At 37.7% G+C, this 20,510-nt stretch overlaps 2 protein-coding genes across 4 annotated transcripts in view; one reads left to right on the top strand and one right to left on the bottom strand.

Moving 5' to 3' along the window:
- The window catches only part of LOC139961620 (mitochondrial mRNA pseudouridine synthase Rpusd3-like), a 28,375-nt gene extending 8,421 nt beyond the window's left edge, over positions 1–19,954 (bottom strand). For 2 of the 3 annotated variants that reach the window (XR_011790936.1, XR_011790937.1), the window contains exons 1-8: positions 19,607–19,954; positions 17,672–17,917; positions 15,757–15,898; positions 13,700–13,807; positions 12,751–12,785; positions 11,301–11,350; positions 5,042–5,174; positions 2,917–3,056 (exon numbers count right to left, since the gene is read on the bottom strand). Coding sequence is in view for 1 of the 3 variants with exons in the window: in XM_071960955.1 (XP_071817056.1) it covers positions 2,917–3,056; positions 5,042–5,174; positions 11,301–11,350; positions 12,751–12,785; positions 13,700–13,807; positions 15,757–15,898; positions 17,672–17,906 (843 nt within the window). In the remaining 2 variants the exon portion in view is untranslated. The remainder of the gene's footprint in view (positions 1–2,916; positions 3,057–5,041; positions 5,175–11,300; positions 11,351–12,750; positions 12,786–13,699; positions 13,808–15,756; positions 15,899–17,671; positions 17,918–19,606) is intronic. The other variant, XM_071960955.1, reaches the window with a different exon arrangement.
- The window catches only part of LOC139961618 (BRISC complex subunit Abraxas 2-like), a 270,695-nt gene that overhangs the window by 134,091 nt on the left and 116,094 nt on the right, over positions 1–20,510 (top strand). The window lies entirely within an intron of this gene.

Raw genomic sequence — 20,510 nt, 5'->3', positions numbered from 1 at the left:
GTCTTAGCAGAGGGTAGAGTCTTAGCAGAGGGGAGAAAGAGAGGAATTTTGGTTTGGGTAGAGGGGGACGACTAGATGCAAAATGTTACTATCGTTTCCCATCATTTCAACTAGTACATTTGTGTCATACATTTCAGTTTCAATGTTGTCAGTGTGTAAGATATTGCGTACATGTGTGTCTTATAGCGAAAGACATTTGGAAGAAAGTAAGAACAATGTTGGGGTGGGGTGGGGGAGCAGGACATATCCCCCCCTCCATCTGCAGCCCTGCCATAGAGGAGATGCCAAGGTACAGAGATTTAATATGACTCTGATGAAGCAAGATGAGCTTTGATGGTGATATCTAGGAAATCCAATTCACTGGTTCCCTTTCATTTATTTTCCATATTTCAATTTTCAGCAGATTATCTCAAGGGATCTGGGCAATATCTTTATTGTTCTTCTGATAGGGACAAAGTTGCTATAGTTCCAACAGTTACTGACAAGAATGACTTCAGCCCCAATTCTTATATGCAAATTTGCAAAGCAATTTGATCATATCTATGTATTGCTACACCAGGGAGAGCTGATGCTAAGTACCTCAGTATATGGAGAGGAGGCAGAGTGGGGAGTTATCCACCACAGGTTATCTCTATCACGTAGACCAATGATGGTTGGGTTTTGTGTATCCTGACTGGGAAGGGTAAAGTGAGGGGCATAGAAGGGTGTACAGGCGGGGGGAGGCAGAGGGGAGGGGATGGTGGGAAGTTATTAACCACATATATCTCTATCACTTATACCAATAATGATGGTTCAGTTTGTGTCTCCTTTAAAGTCATTCTCTCTTTCCAACAACGCAACAACTTTCAAAACTCAAACCAACTTTCACCAAGGAAGAGAATAAAATTGCAAATCCTGAATTTCGTATCTCAACACTTACGAAATCCTGCTTACTTTTGCTCGCTAAACATCTACTGGGATTTTCTTAGTCTTTCTTTACTCTGTTTTGTATACAAATTCATGTTGAAGTAGGTCCTAATTTAGGTATGTGTACATAACCTGTTGATGACCGTTTACTCAAATGATCTTTTCCTTCCTCTCTCTACATGTTACCAGCAACAAATGGATTGGTCAATCTGACCACCATATCCTGACCACAGATTACTCTGCTAAAGCAATGTGACTCATATACTGGATTTTTGGTTTCATTCCTCATCATGAATTATACAACACTGTTTATATGTCAAAAATATTCATAACCAGGAGTATATAAAGCATAATAATAATAATTAATGCTGTTTGTATTTACAACCATAATCCCATGAATATATTGACCTGTCAAGTTTCAAATGGTGACATATATTCCAATTTTTTATTGGGGGGGGGAGTTTTCCCCCAAAAATACAGTAATACTGCTATAAATATTATGAAAAAGTGTCCAGGTGGCTAAACAAAGAGGATTGAATCAAATTCATTAATTTACTCACTCAGTAATCTTCACTTTTTTGGAAAGAAAAAAGAAAAACAAAACTAAGAAGTTCTCTTAGTGTGCTAAACTACATATCATGACTTAACCGAAAAATAGGAACGTTTGGACGGCTTTTGATTACCAAAAGTCTGGTTTAACGATCAAATCACTCCCAAAACAATTTGTGGAGCTTAACAATTGGAAATATTGCTCTTTGCAAGTAATCCATAGAAAGGTATAATGTTCCTATTTAAAGGTTATTAGCAAAAATATAAGCTGTCTATTGACAATACGTCTCAGAATGTTTAATCTAGGTTGTAAGAAAATGGGGAGAGAGTGGGAAGGGATGGGAGAGGTGGGAGAGGGCAGGAAGGTCGGTAAGGGCTGACTGTAACATGTTTCAATAAATATGGCAGGGGGCGTTGTGTGCAAACAATATACAGGATAAAAGCACTAACAGGTATTCAAATGGTACCCACATGCTTCCTAACATCTCTAATGCAGTTGCATTGAAAGCCAGGTTGGTCCTAGGTACAGATATGTCACAGGGTCCCCTTATTGTGCTCTTCATGTTTACTTAAAACTATATCACGAATATGAGAATACAAAATCTTCATCCCTAAATTTTCTCGAGCCCCTCTAAATTTCTCTCTGGGCCCCTTAATTGACCCAGGCCCCCGGGTTGTAGCCTCCTCTGATAACCCTGTAAACCAGTTCTTCTTTACATACTTCTACTTTCCTGTATGAGTGGTAGGACAAACTTCTGAATGAGTCTCATATCTACATCAAACTAGTCATTTGTTGCAGGTACATACCTATGTCTGGTGGGAGGGGGGGAAAGAGGGTCACATCTGTGAAAACTTTTAGCAGTAGTATAATCGGCTGAGACGACCAAATAATGTTCGGACAACCATACACAGCTTTGGAGGTTGTCCGGCTGACGACTAGTTGCTTGCTCCAAATTCAGATAGCATTGTACATACCCCCAAATACTGTAGGTATAATGATAAATACATGTCACTCCTCCGTCACTTTGAAGGTGCTGAAAATACAATTTTTTTGGACAACCGTATTTGCTGTTCAGGCAACCAAAATGTAAGACCTGGTTGTTCAAGGAAAAACCAGTAGGGACAACTTTCTAATATGCTCTGGTATTAAACATGCCAGGGAGATATTCTACATCCTTATTCTTTTCTTACAGGGCGCACAGCTGTGTTGGGGTGAGGGTGGGGGTAACACCATGGTGAAATCTATTTCATCCTTCCACCTAGCCTTGCTTAACCACACGTCCCTTGCTTGTGAGGGAGAGGTACTCAAGGTGTGTGTGAAACTATAAGCATCAAACAACAAATTTCCTGAAAAAAGGTCTCCTTCTTAGTTCATCTATAGCCTGTAAATGTGGTGCAAAGGTATATTTTAATTGCTAAGGGGTTGTGAGTCGTGGCAAAGGTCAATGAACGCTGTCCTACCTGGGTCCGGGGTGTAACTTCGTGAGGATTAGCAGTCACATCCGTTCCCAGAATGCATCTCACCCTTGACGAGTACAAGTGATCTCCAAGAATCTTGCACATCTTTTGTCCCAGATGGACTTGCAATTGGTGATGTCGCACTGAGTACAAATAGAGAGAGGGGACAGTAAGAACAATAGCATGCTGAGTTAAATGAGTAAAATGAGTTAGATTGGTCAGTGTAGGTAAATGGTATTCCTTAAATTAAAAACTAAATTTGGGTGCAAGACTGAAAGTTGCGAGGAATCCTTCTAGTAAAGGAGAAATCTTAAAAAGTAATGGATTCATTTTTTCAAGAAATCTGTTCCCAGCAGTGTCATGATTCTTTTAGGAGGGGGGTGGGTGGGTGGGTGGGTGGGTGGGTGGGTGGCAGGGCCAAAGATTAGATAGGTACTCTAAAGGTAGCAAAACAAGCAATAGTGAGATTTAGTCCCTTTTCTGAGGTGAAGGGGCCCTAAAGCTCCTTGGCTCTGAAGCCTCTGGTGTTTTGCCATCATTTGTTCCATGCCTATAAAAGGACAGAACAGTTAAAGCATATCTTAGTATTACTACAAGGTATTATCGAGGCATGAAAACGATAAAAATAAGCCCCATTAATTTCTGTGTGTTAGTTTCAGATGCAAAGCTCTCCTGCAAATCTATCTCCATAATTGGTTACAGGCAGGTCATAGATACCAGTAGGCCTAATTCAGTGGACTACAAAGCAGGAATGGCTGTTCAAGCAATTATTTTGACTTGGCTTTCACAAGGTCCTATAAATCCCTGCAAATCTAAGCCATTTAGCCTCTAGTTCTTCCACATCCACATGTTTGGTCAATATATAAATATATATCAGGCCTCGACAAATTTTTTTAAACTCGCCAACTGGCGACCGAGTCTAAAATTCTACTCGCCAAAACGTTAAATTTAATTGCCAATTTTCCGCGCTAATTGTTTCTGTGATATAAGCCTTGGTGGTATGGCCTAACTTAAGATATCGCCGTATATTGTTACTGTAGTTGTTTACAGCAAAAACGATCTATTTAAATTGTTGTTCGTCAAGAGTGTTTAAAACATGGTAAGTGAAAATATAAGACGGTGAAACATTGTAAGCATTGTTTAGGACACAAAAATAAGCAATGGCATGGCTGACAATCTGTAACTTTCACTTGACATAACATCAGACTACTGTATCAGTGTATACATGTGTTAGTATTGTTTATAAGTTGAGATAACGCTTGGCACTGACTATTATTATTATCGATCGATTACTGAGTGTCATTGGTCAGGTCTCCAGACTTATCAATTTTTTTGGTTAAAATTAATCCAATAGACTTCCTGTTGTTCATTTCGAGATATGTAATGTACTAATGTTATTTCGGCAAAATTATTATTTTAAGTTTGTTCCCTTGAAAGTTCAGTTCGTACCACTACATTTCGTAAAAAGTCACCGCACCTAAAAAATCTCTGTACATAATGTACGTAAAATTAATGAGTGATTTCACACATATATCTCCCATTGACATATGTCCTTCACCACAAAATGCGATTTGGACTTGCTTCAAGTTCACTGCAATAAACTTTCTTATAGGAGTATCCTACTATAGGGTCTCTAGTCAGGTAGGCCTTATCGTGCTATCGCAGTTAACCTACTGAAAACACTGTTTTCATTTGTACCGATCCTACACACAAGGTACCCCTGTTTGAGTTGTCGTTACGCATTTAATTAAGTTTGTTGTTTTCCATTTTGGTTACACCTAATGTGCATGATTTAGTTTGAGCGATTAGTACCAAATTAGTTTCGAGCTGGTGAACAGAGCTGTTCCTTAGGACCTATTTGTAACAGTGCACTTGATAATACTACAGTGATATGTAACATAGGCATTAGGCCTTTCTTGATTGGCTCACAAGTTAATAGTAAGCCTATTGTATAAAGTCAGTGAACGAATGAGCCACTCGCCAAAATGTAGAGCGTAGTGCATCTTTTGCTGGCCAGTCGCAAAATTCTACTCGCCATTGGCGAGTTGGCGACTGTATTTGTCGAGGCCTGATGTATACATTTATACTGACAGCTGCTTTAAACAACTTCTACACACACGATACTTACATTTATCTACCTGTATTTCTAATAGAGCACAATTAAGGTCCTCATTCTTGGACAGAACTCTGTATTCAGTGGTGGCTTTCTTCGCATGTCCACTTTTAATGCTTTTCAGAGAAACATTACGAACTGGAACTGTCTGTCCGAACAAAAGAAAAATAAAAGATGGAAAATGAGCACACAATACAAAACACTAACAATAAATAGAAAGAAAATGATGAAATTTTAGACTGAGATGATGCAAAGGCCAAACGATAACTAAAAGAAAATTACTCTCACAGGCAAATTTATTTAGAAAGAGACTAACTGTAGCATATTTGAGCTAATGTAGTCTGGTCAGTTGGCAAGAACTAGAAGCAATCCAGCTGAGACATTTCATACCAAGAGGTTACGAACATCATTGATACCACAGTTTATACTGTTTAGGTAAAGTATTCTGTTACCATGGGTTACACACATTTTTGGAATTTCATGTAATAAAAGTGAGACTCCTGCAGTGACACTCCTACAAAACTGTACAAATGACACCAAAGGGCAGCAGAAGCACTTTTAATCTGGGGGGGGGGGGGGCACCGACATCAAAGGGCACTTTGCAGAAATTCGATTAGACTGATGCAGCCTTATATTTAGTAACCTTTATAACTCTTATTGTATTATCTTATTTGCGTATACACATCACTCCATCAACACCCCACAGCCCTCCCCCTCAAGGAAAATATACATACTAGCACTGCAATATCCAAATTGGGAAACAACGAACAATGTTTCTTTTGAGACAAAATGAGGTGAAATCATCACGGTCAGAAAAAATGTTTTTTTTCCCTGGAACATAATTCCGACAAAGTCGGATTTCCCGCGGAACGCATTGTAGGGGGTGTCTGAGGGGGATGTACCCCCTGAGAAGCTGAAGCTTTTTGAAAATTGAAGACCCTATTGACGCGATTTGGTGGCCCATTTTTACAGTGATTGCCAGTGTATTACACATGTGTTAAACCATGTTACGGTAGCACATGAGTCGTTTTGTTGCAACATGATTCCCGGTATCGTAACTACAACCGGTATTTTCATCCACTTTCGTCTATGGTACAAAGCACTTAGTTACGAGACTGTCAATGTCATAAATTCAATATGCATAGCCTAGGCTACAGTATGTACATACTCTTACACGCACAGTTATAAAAAATTTAAAAAATAACACGCTGTATTAGGGCCGTTGTGTTTTAACATACACTTCCAAAAGAAAAGCACAAAACTTGGAAAAAAGCAACCCACACCATCCTTCATTCATACTCGACGTAAGATATTAGATTATCACGTTCGCACGTGGATTAAACTAGTAATACGTACACAAAAAGAAATTGGGAGTTCCCCACTATCCATGATATTGGAATAGGGCAACCCCTTCAAGTTTAAAAGTTCACAATGAAAAGTTTTTAACTATCAACAAGTCACCACGTGTTTGGAACTTCAGACAATAAGAATGTAACATAGGGGCTACGTAAATACTGGATTATAAACTACATACATAAGAATAGTACAGATTTATTCATATCGTTAATCGGCTGTTGTTTACTCCAGAAAATATACTTTCAATACGTACAATATCAATCTTTCGTACAAAAATCTTAATAATTAAAAAAGTGGCGAAAGATAACTATAAATGACATCGTGGAACCCCCCGCATTAATAAACGAATCCATTTCACTACAGCATCAACTCTTAAGTACCGCACAGCAGTGTGTACAAGAACCGTACCCTAGGCTATAATAATATACAGTCCCGTGCAAAGATGGATTTAAACTGGATATACTCCCTGCGGTTTTGGCTCAAAATTTATTAAATCGTTATAATTATTTTAACAAAATGAGGTGAAATGCATAAGGGTAAGATTTTGTACATGGGAACCTTCACAATCATCGTTTGAAGGAAAAATAAATAACGAAAATTTCAGAATAACTTTGAAGCCCCGTAATATGCTGAGCCCAAGTAACGTTCGATATTTGGTGTAGCCTAGGTCACGTAGTGCACGTAGGCCTATATTGACCCGCAGATAGTGACTGACGGTAAATCGGTAGTAATAGAGTTTAATGTGCTAATTTAATGGTTCACATATGATGTTTTATTGTCGGACACGTCTTATTTCTTTTCATTTTTCCCTTTCCCATCTTTCTTTCTTTCTTCCTCCCTCTTCATGTTTTTGCTGTCTGTTTTTTTATTTTTTTTTATCTTTGCTCCAAAATTTCCCGCGAGTGACTAAAATTTCCCGGGAACGAGGTTCCCGTGTTACCTCTTTTTTCCTGGCCTGGAAATCATGCTAGTTGCTAATGTAGGAATCTTCCGAAATAGAGTTTATTTCATGTTAATATCTTAACAATTTTTTCCATTCGAAATAGCTTTGAGTTTGACCCACAGAAATTCATTAAAAGTCAGGGGTGTAGCCAGGATTTGCAAAGTTGTATGCACAACTATCTGAGCAGAACCACCATCGGTTGGCACGGAGTGTACAAGAAAATTTTTTGGTTTTACAAACCCCTCAGATGGCCGGAAAAGGCCCTTCCCGAGTGATCATTCTGGTTCCCTGGCCTCTTGCTAACTTGAGACACCTCAATTTTTAGGTAGAAAAAGGGCACATTTTTAACCTGAGGAAAAGTGGCCCCCCCCCCCCGGTTCAGCCGCCCTTGATGACATCTCATAATGAACAGACATGATGCGAACTGGGTCAAAGTTCAAACTGTACCATCAAAACAAATGTCTTGTTATTGTTGTGTAAATACAGTCGTCCAAAATTACATAAATGTGTCAACAATTGTTTACAAAAGTTTGTTTATACAAGCTTTTATCCTTTCTCTCTTACAACATCATTCACTGATTGACTGGTGGCAGCAGTCAAATATTTCACACTGAGGAAGAAATTACTGTATGCGAGCCTACAAACAAGTTTTATTTCAAAATATACAAATAGTTTATGTTTGATATAGCTTTTAGGAATGATTTTGGCTTGCTGCAGCAGGGCCAGAATGTTGCATTTTTATCTGTTCTTGGGCTTGTGAGGGGCGTTTCCACAATTTTAATCAGTGTATAATCACGACAAAAGCTACTGCAATCACAGCTAACTAGTAGAAAACAACAAACCTTGATGAGGTTTGGAAATGTCCGTTACGACTTACTGTTCATTATTTGTTGTCATTGTGTTGCATCTTACTCTTTGCTAATTATATTCCCATCCAAGGTTGAAGTGTAATCTATAAAGGATTATTTAGCTTCCACCATGACTACATGGAGCATTGCTTTTAAATGTCACAAAATAAACGCCCTCTAGTTTAATTATACGAACAATGTCGAATCTGTTTACAGAGTCTGATTACAAGAATGTATAGATCTTAAAGTTTGTTTCAATGGGTCTGTGACTGAACTCACAGTTTTGGCCCAAAATGTTAAGTATAAATGAATATACTTCTGTGCATTGTTCACCTTACTTTTTCAAAGTAGATTTCTTCAAACAGGAATTTCCGATTGTAAAATCTTGTACTTTTTAAAACTAGGAAACTTAGGAAAGTTACATGAGGGCACCCAAGTTTTCCACATAGCTTGAATGAAGATCTTGATATAGAGTGGTTTGAAGCTTAACAGGGACATTTTTGAAAGAACGATCGAGCAAAAGATTGTCAGTCTTGTTTCCAACCAACTAAGATATGCTCAATTGGGAAAGCATAAGGCACATAACACTTGAACCACTAGCAGCACAAATCCGGTTCTATCTGTACTGCTGTTGAACTAGTTAAAATGGATCTTTGGTTATATGCAAATTGCACGCATGTTGACACTGATTTCCAAGAACTGGGTGTAAAAAGTCTGATATGATCGGTAAGAATCAGTGGCGGATCCAGGATTTCGCCGAAGGGGGGGCCCAGATGGGAAATGCCTAATCGTCGTCCTGGGGGAGGGGTCTAAGGGGAGTGGGTGCCCCCTCCCCTTTGGAAAATTTCACAAAATATGGAGGTCCTCGGTGCAATCTGGTGCTACTTTTCGTGAAAGTTTTGAGTAAAATTTATTTCCAATAAATCATGTATTCATGGTTTGCCGGGCATATATTTGCAATTTCGAGCAATGAGCTGGGATTTACGTCTTTGGGGAGTAGGTGGTGATGCAAACTACTTTTTACCAGGCTACTCCAGGCCATTTCATCTTGGATGCCCCCTTCCATATGGAGACTATTGATGCAGTCAGAGTGCCCCTCTCACCTTCACTTTATCAGAATGATGGTGTACTCTTTTTGCAAATTTATTTTACAAAAAATTACACGCACAGTGGCGTAGCTAGGATTTTTTGAGTGGGGGCCATGGGGGGGCTGTTCTTTCTTGTGGGGGGGGGGAGTTTACTATCTAAGCGGAGCGCCACCTTGGTTGGCGCGGAGCGTACAGAGAAAATTTGAGATTTCAGCACCCCCCCAGATCGCAGGAGATGGCACCTGTGAGGCAAAATAGCAACCAAAAAGATGTGCAACTTTGGTGACAGAAATGCAAAAAAGTTTTTTCTCTTTCATGCTGACTGGCCTTGCCAACTCAGCCAGACTTTTAACTTGAGGGAAGTTGGCATCATTTGTCGTTTCAAGCTGTCAAGGCCTTTCTCCCAACTCAAACCCCTGTGGGCTACCGGTAGATTTGCAGGATATGCCCACATGTGGACTTAAATAGCATTAGAGGAAGGGGGTGGAAGACTAACACGCATCGATGTTTCGGTAATGGTCCACATTGGTGGCTCGGTGCTTATTAGGCCATTTATTGGGTTTCTTGAGGCAGCTGTCATCAGAATCTGGCTTTTTGTGTCAATCGATGACCGATAACATGTATTGGTATGTAAATTTCTTCTTCATATATCTAGCAACACTCTAAAAACAAATGAGTGGATTTCATTCCATTGGAGTGATCACTCGGCGCACTTCAAATTAAGAGTGAAATTTAACTCTATTGGAGTTAACCCTCACTCCTAATATGAGTGAATATAACTCTATTAGGAGTTAAGATTTACTCCAATGGAGTGGAAATTCACTCTTATACCGGAATGTGCTCAGTGATCACTCCCATGGAGTGAAATTCACCTATGTTTTTATCAGTACAGTACAGTGCATATCATCATAGACGTACGTACGTACGTACTACTACGTACGTTCGTATATCAGACGCACTCGATACCCACGATACGATATGGTCCTGGAGAAACTATTTCCACTCATCATTTTTTAAGGCGATACAGTAGTGAGTATTGAACAGGCACAGCCGCATGTTTGCAGGAAATTCAGAATTCCCAATATTTTATATATATATATATATATATATATATATATATATATATATATATATATATATATATTTTATATCTACCAGTAGTGAAAATCATGTTTTTCGACAGTTTCGTGGACATAAAAAGTTGTTTTGTGGAATATTCAATGACATATCAGGGGCTGATGCAGGATTTGTGACAGGGGGGGGGTCTGACTGGTCCAGCCGCGCCTGAACGTAAGACTATCTAAGCGGAGCGCCATCATCGGTTGGCGCGGAGCGTCCAAGAAAATTTTTGGCTTTACAAACCCCCAGATGGCCGAAAACGGCACTTCCCGAGTATTCTAAGCAGCATGTACCTAGCCTGAAAATATGGATCTCATGTCTGCAATTTCAGGCCCCCCGTAGCTACGCCACTGATCACGCATGGGGCCCTTTCCCTCGAACGCGGTAAAAAAAAAAAAAAAAAATCAGGATTTTCAAAAAGGGGGGGCCCGGGCCCCCCGGGCCCCCCCCCTGGATCCGCCCCTGAGAATACTAAGGAATAATTGATGAATAATTGAGTATTAACCTTAGAACTCTGATTTGTGTGGAAATTAAACATATGTGATACTCATGTGGGTAAACCTTTTCCAGCAAAAACCTTTTCAGTCTGGTTCTGTACAGAAAACGGTTAAGAGAGCTTTCCATTCCTTTGTACATTTACAGCTAAGTCAATATTCACATTTTTCACATTTCACATTTTGACAATTTTTTCATCATTTGATAATTGACACTTCACTAGTCTAGCTGATGGAGAACATCATTCCCAGATTTTATTATTGATTTATAGGATCTTAAACTTGATCAGGATCAACTCAGACAGCACTTTTGGTAATTACAATGGGCAGAATGATGTCACATGAGAACACACTGAAGTTGACTCATCAAAACTCTCCATCAAAAGGCACTGTGTTAATAAACAAATGAAAGATTGTTTAACTTACCAAGAGATGGTCTCCAATGGATACATACTTGAGGGCTTGACATATGGTACCTTAATATGATAGAAATGAAATTAAAAGCATAAATTATTTGAGAGAAAATAAAATAGATTGTTGTCTACTTTGATAAAATTGGCTAGAAATGTTATTATTTCCTCATTTAATGATACCTGCTCTGTAATTAAACAAAGTTTATGAAATGTGTCGAAGTAAGTTGGCCTGACATTTCGATCCTAGCAGGATCTGCTTCAGAGGCTGAATGGCCTTCCTTCTTCATTCAGCCTCAGAAGAAGATCCTGCTAGGATCAAAACCTCAGGCCAACTGACTTTTACACATTCTCTTACACAGACTCTCTAGTGGATAAGCAGTTTGCTAACAGTTTTGTTTTATTTTGATTTAAAGTTTATTAAACAAAGGACACAGTCACACACTATCCATCATCAGAAATATTAAACTTTGAAAGAGGCATAGACTTAGCATAACCGTCATAAAAAATATATATGTAATGGAAGATATTATTTTCTCCCAAAAAGTACAGAATTCCTCTTTTCTCACTATTTGGAATATTCCAGTGTCTCAATGTTACTTAATATGCAAGACAAAAAGAAGAAAATGTAAAGTTACATAACCAGAAGCACTAGAAGCAGATATCTTGTGAATTGAAATATTTTGCATCTTTAGGAGCAAACCACCATCTCATCAGAACATTTTTGCAAATTTGGTGATACTGAGTGAATACATCTGGCTACATAGTCATTAAGTCAATTGAGCTGAAAATGCTTGTATAGAGTTTCAGGGATAAACCAAGTAGAAGATTATGAGAGCCTTAGAATATATCATAATAGCCTCCTAATGTAATGTTTTCAAGCACATCTACCACACTGACATCACAGACTGAGACCGCTTGATGTGATACACTTCCGAGGGTAGAGAAACCTTTAGCCAGTCAAAAAGGTAACATTCAACCGCACTTTGAGATAATAACTACAAGATTCTCAGATGAAGATTTGACTCTGACAGTGTCCAATGTTTTTCTCTTTATGCAAGTGTTACATTGTCTTCCACTGGTGTATCCCTTTAAATTAACACTATGCATTCAATCTCAACGGTCCAAACAATCTTTCTTCAGTAGGGTTGTGTAATAAATAATCACAACGATGCACTTTTCCCCTCAAAAGACTTTCGGCCCATTCGCAGAGATCGAGGGACCAAATCAAAGGTGGGACTAAAGGGACCGAGAGGAACAAACCAAATCAAAATATTTCAAACCAAATCAAAGATCTCTGTAATTGTTTTGGTCGAGATGAAAATATTAATCGGATGCATGCTTTCATCTCGACCCAAACAATAGCAGAGAACGAGACAATTTCAGTGATACACTCCACTGGTCTTACACTTAATTATTTTTCCATTTATTGGTTAAACCCTCCAAAAAAAAAAAATTGTTCCTACCTGCCTCAGGTTCCGGGATTCCAATTGTCACAGCTCTAAGGTAGAAATAGAAAGACTCTAAATGTTACATGCACTTGTGCAGAATTTCTTAAAATTTCCAAGTTTTCTTATATTATACTAGACAAAGAAGTTAATTCAGAATGATGATATCCCTTGGTGTCACACTTATAAAACATTCTTAAACTTTTGACACTTCTTATCCCATTTTTTTGACATAAATATTCATGTACAAAATTCACACCATGCAGGAGAGAATATACTAACACAAATTCCAAATAAAATGGAGAGCATTAGGCAATATGTGCTACGGAAGAAACAACATAGCATCTTTCCGAACCAAACTCGTTGCAAAGTGATCTTGACTGGCAAAAGCTTGTAGGTGTAATCACCGCCATTTGGTGCTGCATCTGAGGAGCTGACCTAGCAGTCTGTTGTGTTAGACTGAGTAGTTCAGCCACTTTAACTGACCAGCCTACGATGTTTAATGGGTAAAATCCCAAAGTTTCAAGTATTTAGCGTAAGTGGTAGTCACCTTAGAAATTTGTAAGCCTGAGACTCCTGGCAAAACAAGTTATTAGGTTATAGTTAATAAGATGTACCTCAATTTTAAATCCAGCCCGATGTCGGATTCTGTAAAAAAAAATCCTTAAAATGCAGAAAATTCAGAATGTCGGATTGTGTTGATTTCCAAACTTCGATACAACAGACATGAATTCCAGCAAGATCTTTGGCTGAATGTGGCAAATCTGGTATTTGGCCAGATTTGAAATGCCATTTGCTGGGGCATCCTAAATTGTGAATCCACCATAGTATCTTGTGATGTATCTTGAGACCTTACAACATGCATCGTACAATAATCATCTTTAATTTAAATCTATTTTTGTCATTAATTATAGAGCAAATGACAAATGTATTAATTAATTCTGCAAATCCTGCAGAAAAAACTTACAGGAATTTCCTTCGAATGGAATGGTTTACGCCAGCTATTTGCCAGCTATTCCTCAACTCATTTAACGTGTCAATGTCGGTAGCCATAAGAAGAGATCCAGAGCTTTCTCTGTGGAGGGAGAAACAAGAAAAGAATAATTGCTAGCCGAAATAAAATCATTTTCTTGTTTAAATGTTAATATATAAAACTTGCTCCCTCCGCCTGAGTTAAGAGTAATAAATCTAAAGCCATGAAGTCAGTTTGATCAATCTTATATTAAAGTGTATCTCCATCATGCTGGTTTCCATGTAATCAAATGTAACCCATTTGTCTGGGTATGTTCCCAGTTAATATAATGAACGCAAGAATGCTAGCCAATGCTAGGCAATGCTAGACTGTGAATTGAATGACTGTGAACTTTCAAAAAATATTCAAAACAAATTCTGTGGACCAATTTTCATATTGTCCAAAATTAATATATAGACGTGAAAATTTATTCTTCTGGAGTGGGACGTGCGTTTTTTTGGTGAAAGGATTAGGTCAGGCCACCTTCATAAGTAAAAAAAAAATACCTGACTAAAATTATTGGAAATCCCAACTACAAAAGAAACAGCAACGAAATTATAATTGCTATGGTCCTATGAGTCATAACAGATGAATAAATGTCTCAGAAGAAAAAATGTGGGATTGTAATAATTTCCAAACTCTGATAAATCCGGCAGGAATTCCAGCAAGATCATTGGCTGAATCTGGCCAAATAGTTTAGTCATGAACTTAAATTTTCATTTACCATCAAATTTAGATGTTGTGTGAATATGAATAGGTCAGTAAAATCCCTTAATAAATGTCAGTAATTTACATCTTATGTTACTGCTTCTTTAAGAACCTCACAGTTAATTGGTCAAAGAAATTTGTTTAAAGGAGAAATATACCCTAGACTTTTCTGCTTAGAGAATACCATTTTGCAGTAGGCTCTTTTCAACACAAGCAACACGAATGCTTGAAAACATTTCTTTCAACCTTAAAAGTCAACCAAATTGTCACTCATGGCATTCGCCATGTTCTTTTAATTCCGAGTAGGGAGTTCCCTCTTGTTTCGTGAAGTAAGTGAGCCACATTTCAACACATACATTTCCTATGCGCCGTTCATAATAACTAAGGCAATATGTAGTCAAATTTTCTTCCGAAACTCTTTCCGGGCTCGAGAACTTTGGAAAAAAGAGAACATGGATGCATTTGGACTTGACTGCTACAATTCCAGAATATATACATAGTGGAAGAACTGAGACAAGGAGACCTAGAGCTTGCTAAACAGATCACACATGTGTCCTGCACCGGCAGTTACTTTATGATGCTAGAAGACAGTTCTGCTACGGAGGGTCAAGCCTGGTGCTTTTGTAAATGCTCTTTTCTCTGGAAATTTTTTTTTGTCAGGAATTCCATAATATCGTTTTCCCTTTCCTGTTCCTTCTGCCCCTCTCTTATTTACACAACGATATGCTTGGCACTTTGCACCAACTTCCAAACAATCTCCGAGAGCAAGTGTACCATTCATATGTAGAGAGGAGAATTGTTTAACTTACGATGTAGCTTGCTGACGCAATTTTAAAAGCTCCTTTGGTTATATAATGGCCGCCAACACAGTAGGTTTAAAAAATAGTTAGAAAATTCCTAGAATTTGGTGGAAAGTGAGTTTTGACTAGTTATTTCACAGAGGGTTTAAGAATAGTAATCTTTACTATGATGTCACTGCAGAACCCCAGGGTTAACATCTCCTTTAATTTTATATTTTTTAACACATTATTTACTATTCATTTACTATTTAAGTCCGACTGAATTTGGAGGGGTGTGCTATGAGAAAGACTATTCCAAATGGTACTATACATAATACAATCACTAATAGTAACTTCAATTTAATTTTTAGTGCCAACCAAGTTTAACTAAATACAACATTTTGCTTTGCTCAAGGTCTCTGCAGAAAATCACAGGGCATACTTAAAGAACAAAGACAAACCTATCATCTACATAACAACTTTTGGCATCGACTATTAGAGGAGATAAAAGAGCATGATACTAACTTCTCTGGTGCTTTGACTATCTCCAGAAAAGGTAGATTACAAGCCTCCGCCAGTTGAGGTACGACTTCAGTGACTGAGACAGCGTCCGTTCTTCCTGTGTTAACTGACACCCCGGGTGGCTTTGCAATTACGAGTAAACCATCTGCAGATATCAATTTATAAATCAAAAACATTTAAGTAAAACAATTAAGAAAGTACGTATATCAATACATATATCGATGGGGACATTAAATGGCACTCCCCAACCAGGAACGCCTGCCTCATAATTCTCTGAACACTTATCGAAATGAGAAGGCTTGATGTCTAAGCTAGTGTTTGTACTCGATCATCTCATGGATAATGTTTCAAATGAGTTTATGCTGGCTTTCTAAACCTTTGGATTCACTAAACTAATACTTTGAAATACCCTCTCATTTACTTCTGATGCAGTGTACTACAAATACAAGCCGAAAGCTAGCAGTCTCGGGCATGTCAATATGATTTGTATTTTAAAATTTAAATCAAACAAAGGGTATTAAGTCAGCATTATAAGTGTAATATAGAAACAAAGTATAGGGGAAAACACACAGAGTGAGTCACATCTTTCTTTGTCACTTAATTAATAAATCTGTTTCTGAAAAAAAAATCTTTTGAACTCACAATATACTGTACTACAATTGCAATCAATAGAGATTACAGAAACTGCGCAACGTACAGATAGTAAGCACCCAACATCTGTGGAGACGTGAGGAAGAAACGGGGTGTGGGAGGAAGTGACGGGTGGGCCATGAAATGGAATTTCAGAGTTTTGCAAATGCAAAAAAACATTACCATACATGCTCTGATAGTAGATATAATAAGGTACAACAAAGAAGATGGTTACCACAGTTAAGAGGTACCCTCCCTTTTGGTTTGTAGCAGAGAAATGTAATATAAGTAGGCTATCATGTGAGACTTGTATTTGGTTTTACAAATCTTGGATTGGGTTCCTTTTTGCGACTTTCCCATCAGGGTCTATTAAAGCTTAAATTACAATAAAATCAATGAGCCCGAATGTACATGTATACTTCAAGAAGCTTATTTAATTCATATTTTGTAGAGAATCAATGTTTGTTTCAAGGTTAAACTTTGTCTAAATATTATATAATCTCAAAAAATACCAAACATGTAGGAACTGAATGGAAATTTCACCAGGATGTTTAGATTGTCAGTTTCAAGTACTTAAGCATTAAACCCTGATCACACACACATACACAAAGTTAGCTAACCTGTGAATGTGTAAAGAGAAGTCAGATACACAGACTTACAACTCTTCAAGGCTTCAATTTTGCATCGGAGATGCATGTCAGTCTGTGAGAACTAAATATTGGGAACGACGAGATTAGTGCGGCGATCAAAAAGAGACATACTGTAAAAGTGAACGGACTACGATCAACTTTAAAGGATGGTCAGGTGCTAAATTAATGAATATGTCGGCTCATCATTCTGTACCATAATTAGAATGGGAAGCGAATTTGAATTTCTCATGACTGTTGAATAAATTCATGTTACTTTTGTATTCTACTGGATCACTCTTTATGTCAGTCATGACATATTATAATTCAAATGGTTTTTAACTGAATGATTAGTTTTCTGACTGACATTTCTGACTCTCTTTTAATAGGTGTGTTGCTATATTCTGTATTTATTGTGTAATGTTATAATTGCACGTTGTTAATCAAGAGAAAAGTGTATGTTTTCTAGTTGGGCCTGTGTCGTTTTTGTAACAATGTTTATATTTGCTTTTCCATTTATTTCCAAGTTGTTTAAATATTTTATTCTGTATACATTTGTGTAACCTTAAATATTTTGTACAGTACATTGTCAACAACACCAAAAGAAAAGTAAAGGGAAGGTACATGCTAAGGTTTAAAATTTGGAAACAGATGTTACAAACCTTTATGAGAACAAATGTTTGACTTTAAGATCTTTAACAACTCTTCTTTATTCTCAGGTGAATTGGTGTTGGGCTGGTCAACATGGATAAGAGATTCTGGTTGAATTTGTTTTGACTTTGATGAATACCATGCAGTGTGAAGCTTTCCCACAAATCTAATCTCAGACTTCTGCCATGGTTTCTCCAGTTGGACATGCAGTAATCTGCCGCAACATTGACCCAGCCTCACACTCATTTCAGGTTAGTCTACAGGAAAATAAGAAAATGAAATACATCCTATGATTACTGCAGTTCCTGAATGATGATGATGATGTACAAGCAACAACAACACAAAACAAGTGCACAAATGACTTTTAGGTACGGTAGCTACTTCTGAGTACATTTCAAAGAAGCTTAAACAAGTTATCTCATCAGATTTATTGGATCTTTGAGGCGGACACCCTACAGTACAGCAGAGTCACCTTCAAAGTCCATAATTAAGATGACCACTATGGGAGTGGGACTACATCATATTATTGCCCAATTATTGCACAATACCATATTATTGAAAAAGTGTCTCAAATATGATATAATTTTTATTATTTGTCATTTGTTTGTAGTTAAAAGAATATAATGAGGGCCTATTAAACATGGGCAATTTTTTTAATGGTTGCACCGTCGACAGAGATGATCAAATGTTCCGTCTGGATGACCAAACTCAGCTGCGGTAGGCTAGCTATCTTGTTCATGTTAACAAAAGCTCACGTATATGACCATTAAGAGCTTAGTTTTCTTCTCTTTGGAGATTTTGGCATTTATAGTTACTTGTAAAGGTTCGCTGGATAACAATTCTATCACAGTTATCTCTCTTTCATCAATTGCAAGTTGCTGATATGTAAATAAATGGATGGAATGCTAAAAATTGCTAACAAATTTTGCTATGTGCTAACAAATGCAATATGGACCTTTATACTGGAATGGACACTGAAGAAGTCCAGGAATTGCTTTCTATCAAACTAATAGAGTAACTGCAAAACACCCTGCAACTTTGGAGCGACACCCTTAAAAGAGGTTGGCTATGGCATATAGGGAGTCTAGTAATACACAGAGACATACCAAAACTTAACCAAAGTTCATAGTATCTTGCTGCTGTGGTTACACTATCAGGGGGGATCATTTTTGCCTTTCTTTTGAAGAATGACCCATCATTTAATCGTTATAAATATTATGGTGATGTTCAATACAAGTAGAAATGCCAAAAACAAAGTAAGTTCAATGTATTATATTGTTGTGGCTACCCCATCAGAATGGTTCAATTTTGGCCATTCCTTTTCAAAACTCATCATTATAATTATTACTATGGGTCCTTATTCAAGCTAAAATTTGTTTGTGATATTATTACAAACAATGTAATCAGAATCTCTTTCTTTTTGAATTTAGTGGTTTTTTAAAAAGGGAAATTCTTGAAGGGTAATTTGGTTACTTAGTTTGTGCCAGCCAGCTAGCGCATGGAGCTTTCTGTGTGGAATATTCTGCAATTCAGACAAACTTTGTGTAGTTTGTATAGGCTTCCACCCTAACATTAATTAGGCTGATAGTGATACTGATGATAGGAGATATAGTTTAGCTGACCTTTTCCTCCTAATGTCTGTAGCCTAGTATTAGTACAGTAACCAAACTAAGGCCTGCATGGCATGTGTGCTGAGTACCGTACCTTTGGCATTGCTTATTTGTTGAAAAGTACTAGGCCTATCGTTGTTAAATTCTAACTAGCACTGCCTATGCTACGTACTAATTAGGCTAGTACAACTAGTTACTAAGTAACATTTCGCAAAACTAGATAATACTAACACAACCTATTGGACAAAAAATACAGTGAATAGAAGATGAAGATCCAGCTCCCATGATTCAATTATCTTATGTCAATCTTGTAGATATATTTTGAACTTTGATTACAGTTTAATCGACCCTTTGTTCTCCTTTCCAATGTGAAGTGAAGACAATCAGTATACTACTACGGTACTAAAGTGGCTACTTTATGCAGCATGTAGTCATCGATTTTAAATTTCATGTAGTTCTGTGAGGTGGCATACGCCTATTAGAGTCTATATCAACCCGCCACATTATTCTCGTGTCTCAGGAAAAGCGTCAAAAAGCCGCTGCAGCAGGAGAACATCCTTTTATTTTTGAAATGTTATAAATGAGGATAAGTTTGTTTTTGTGGATTGGATTGGATGTTGGAGAACATAATGGAAGTACATGTTATGCAAAACAAATCGGTAAATTGAGACAATTTGGCCATTTTACGCCTCCGGGAGCCAGGCGCGTAGCCAAGGGGAGGGGTGCGAAGGGGGAAGCCGCCCCCACCCTTGAGCATATATATATACATATTTTTAATGTTTTTATGATATCGCTAGTATTTTCAAAGAGAAAATGCTAAGATACAACTTACAATGTCTGGGAAGTGCCATTTCCAGCGATCTGGGAGGCATTTTCAGCCAAAATTTTCTTGTACGCTTCGCGCCAACAGGTGGCGCTACGCTTTTTTGCAATGCCGAATCTACAGTTTGGCCCCCCCCCTTTGGCAAATTCCTGGCAACGCGCCTGCCGGGAGCAGCGTACGACTTGAAAATTGCTTACTACTGAGTAAAGAGCTTGTAACTTTGTTTGCAAATGACGAAAACAAGTACTTTAGGCTCCCATAGCAAAAAATCTACACGGTTATGATTCAGAAAATTGATGGTGCCATGTTTGCACAATTTTTGAGTTTCTGGTAAATTTTTCAAAGATGACAGTTTAATCAATACAAATCTTTAAATGTGTAGTGCACTTCTATTCTGTACGGAAACATTATATCTTC

Source organism: Apostichopus japonicus, chromosome 20, assembly GCF_037975245.1.
Source record: "Apostichopus japonicus isolate 1M-3 chromosome 20, ASM3797524v1, whole genome shotgun sequence".
Lineage (NCBI taxonomy): Eukaryota > Metazoa > Echinodermata > Holothuroidea > Aspidochirotida > Stichopodidae > Apostichopus > Apostichopus japonicus.
Note: the sequence above shows the minus strand (reverse complement) of the source record. Positions and strands in the feature narration are given on the sequence as shown.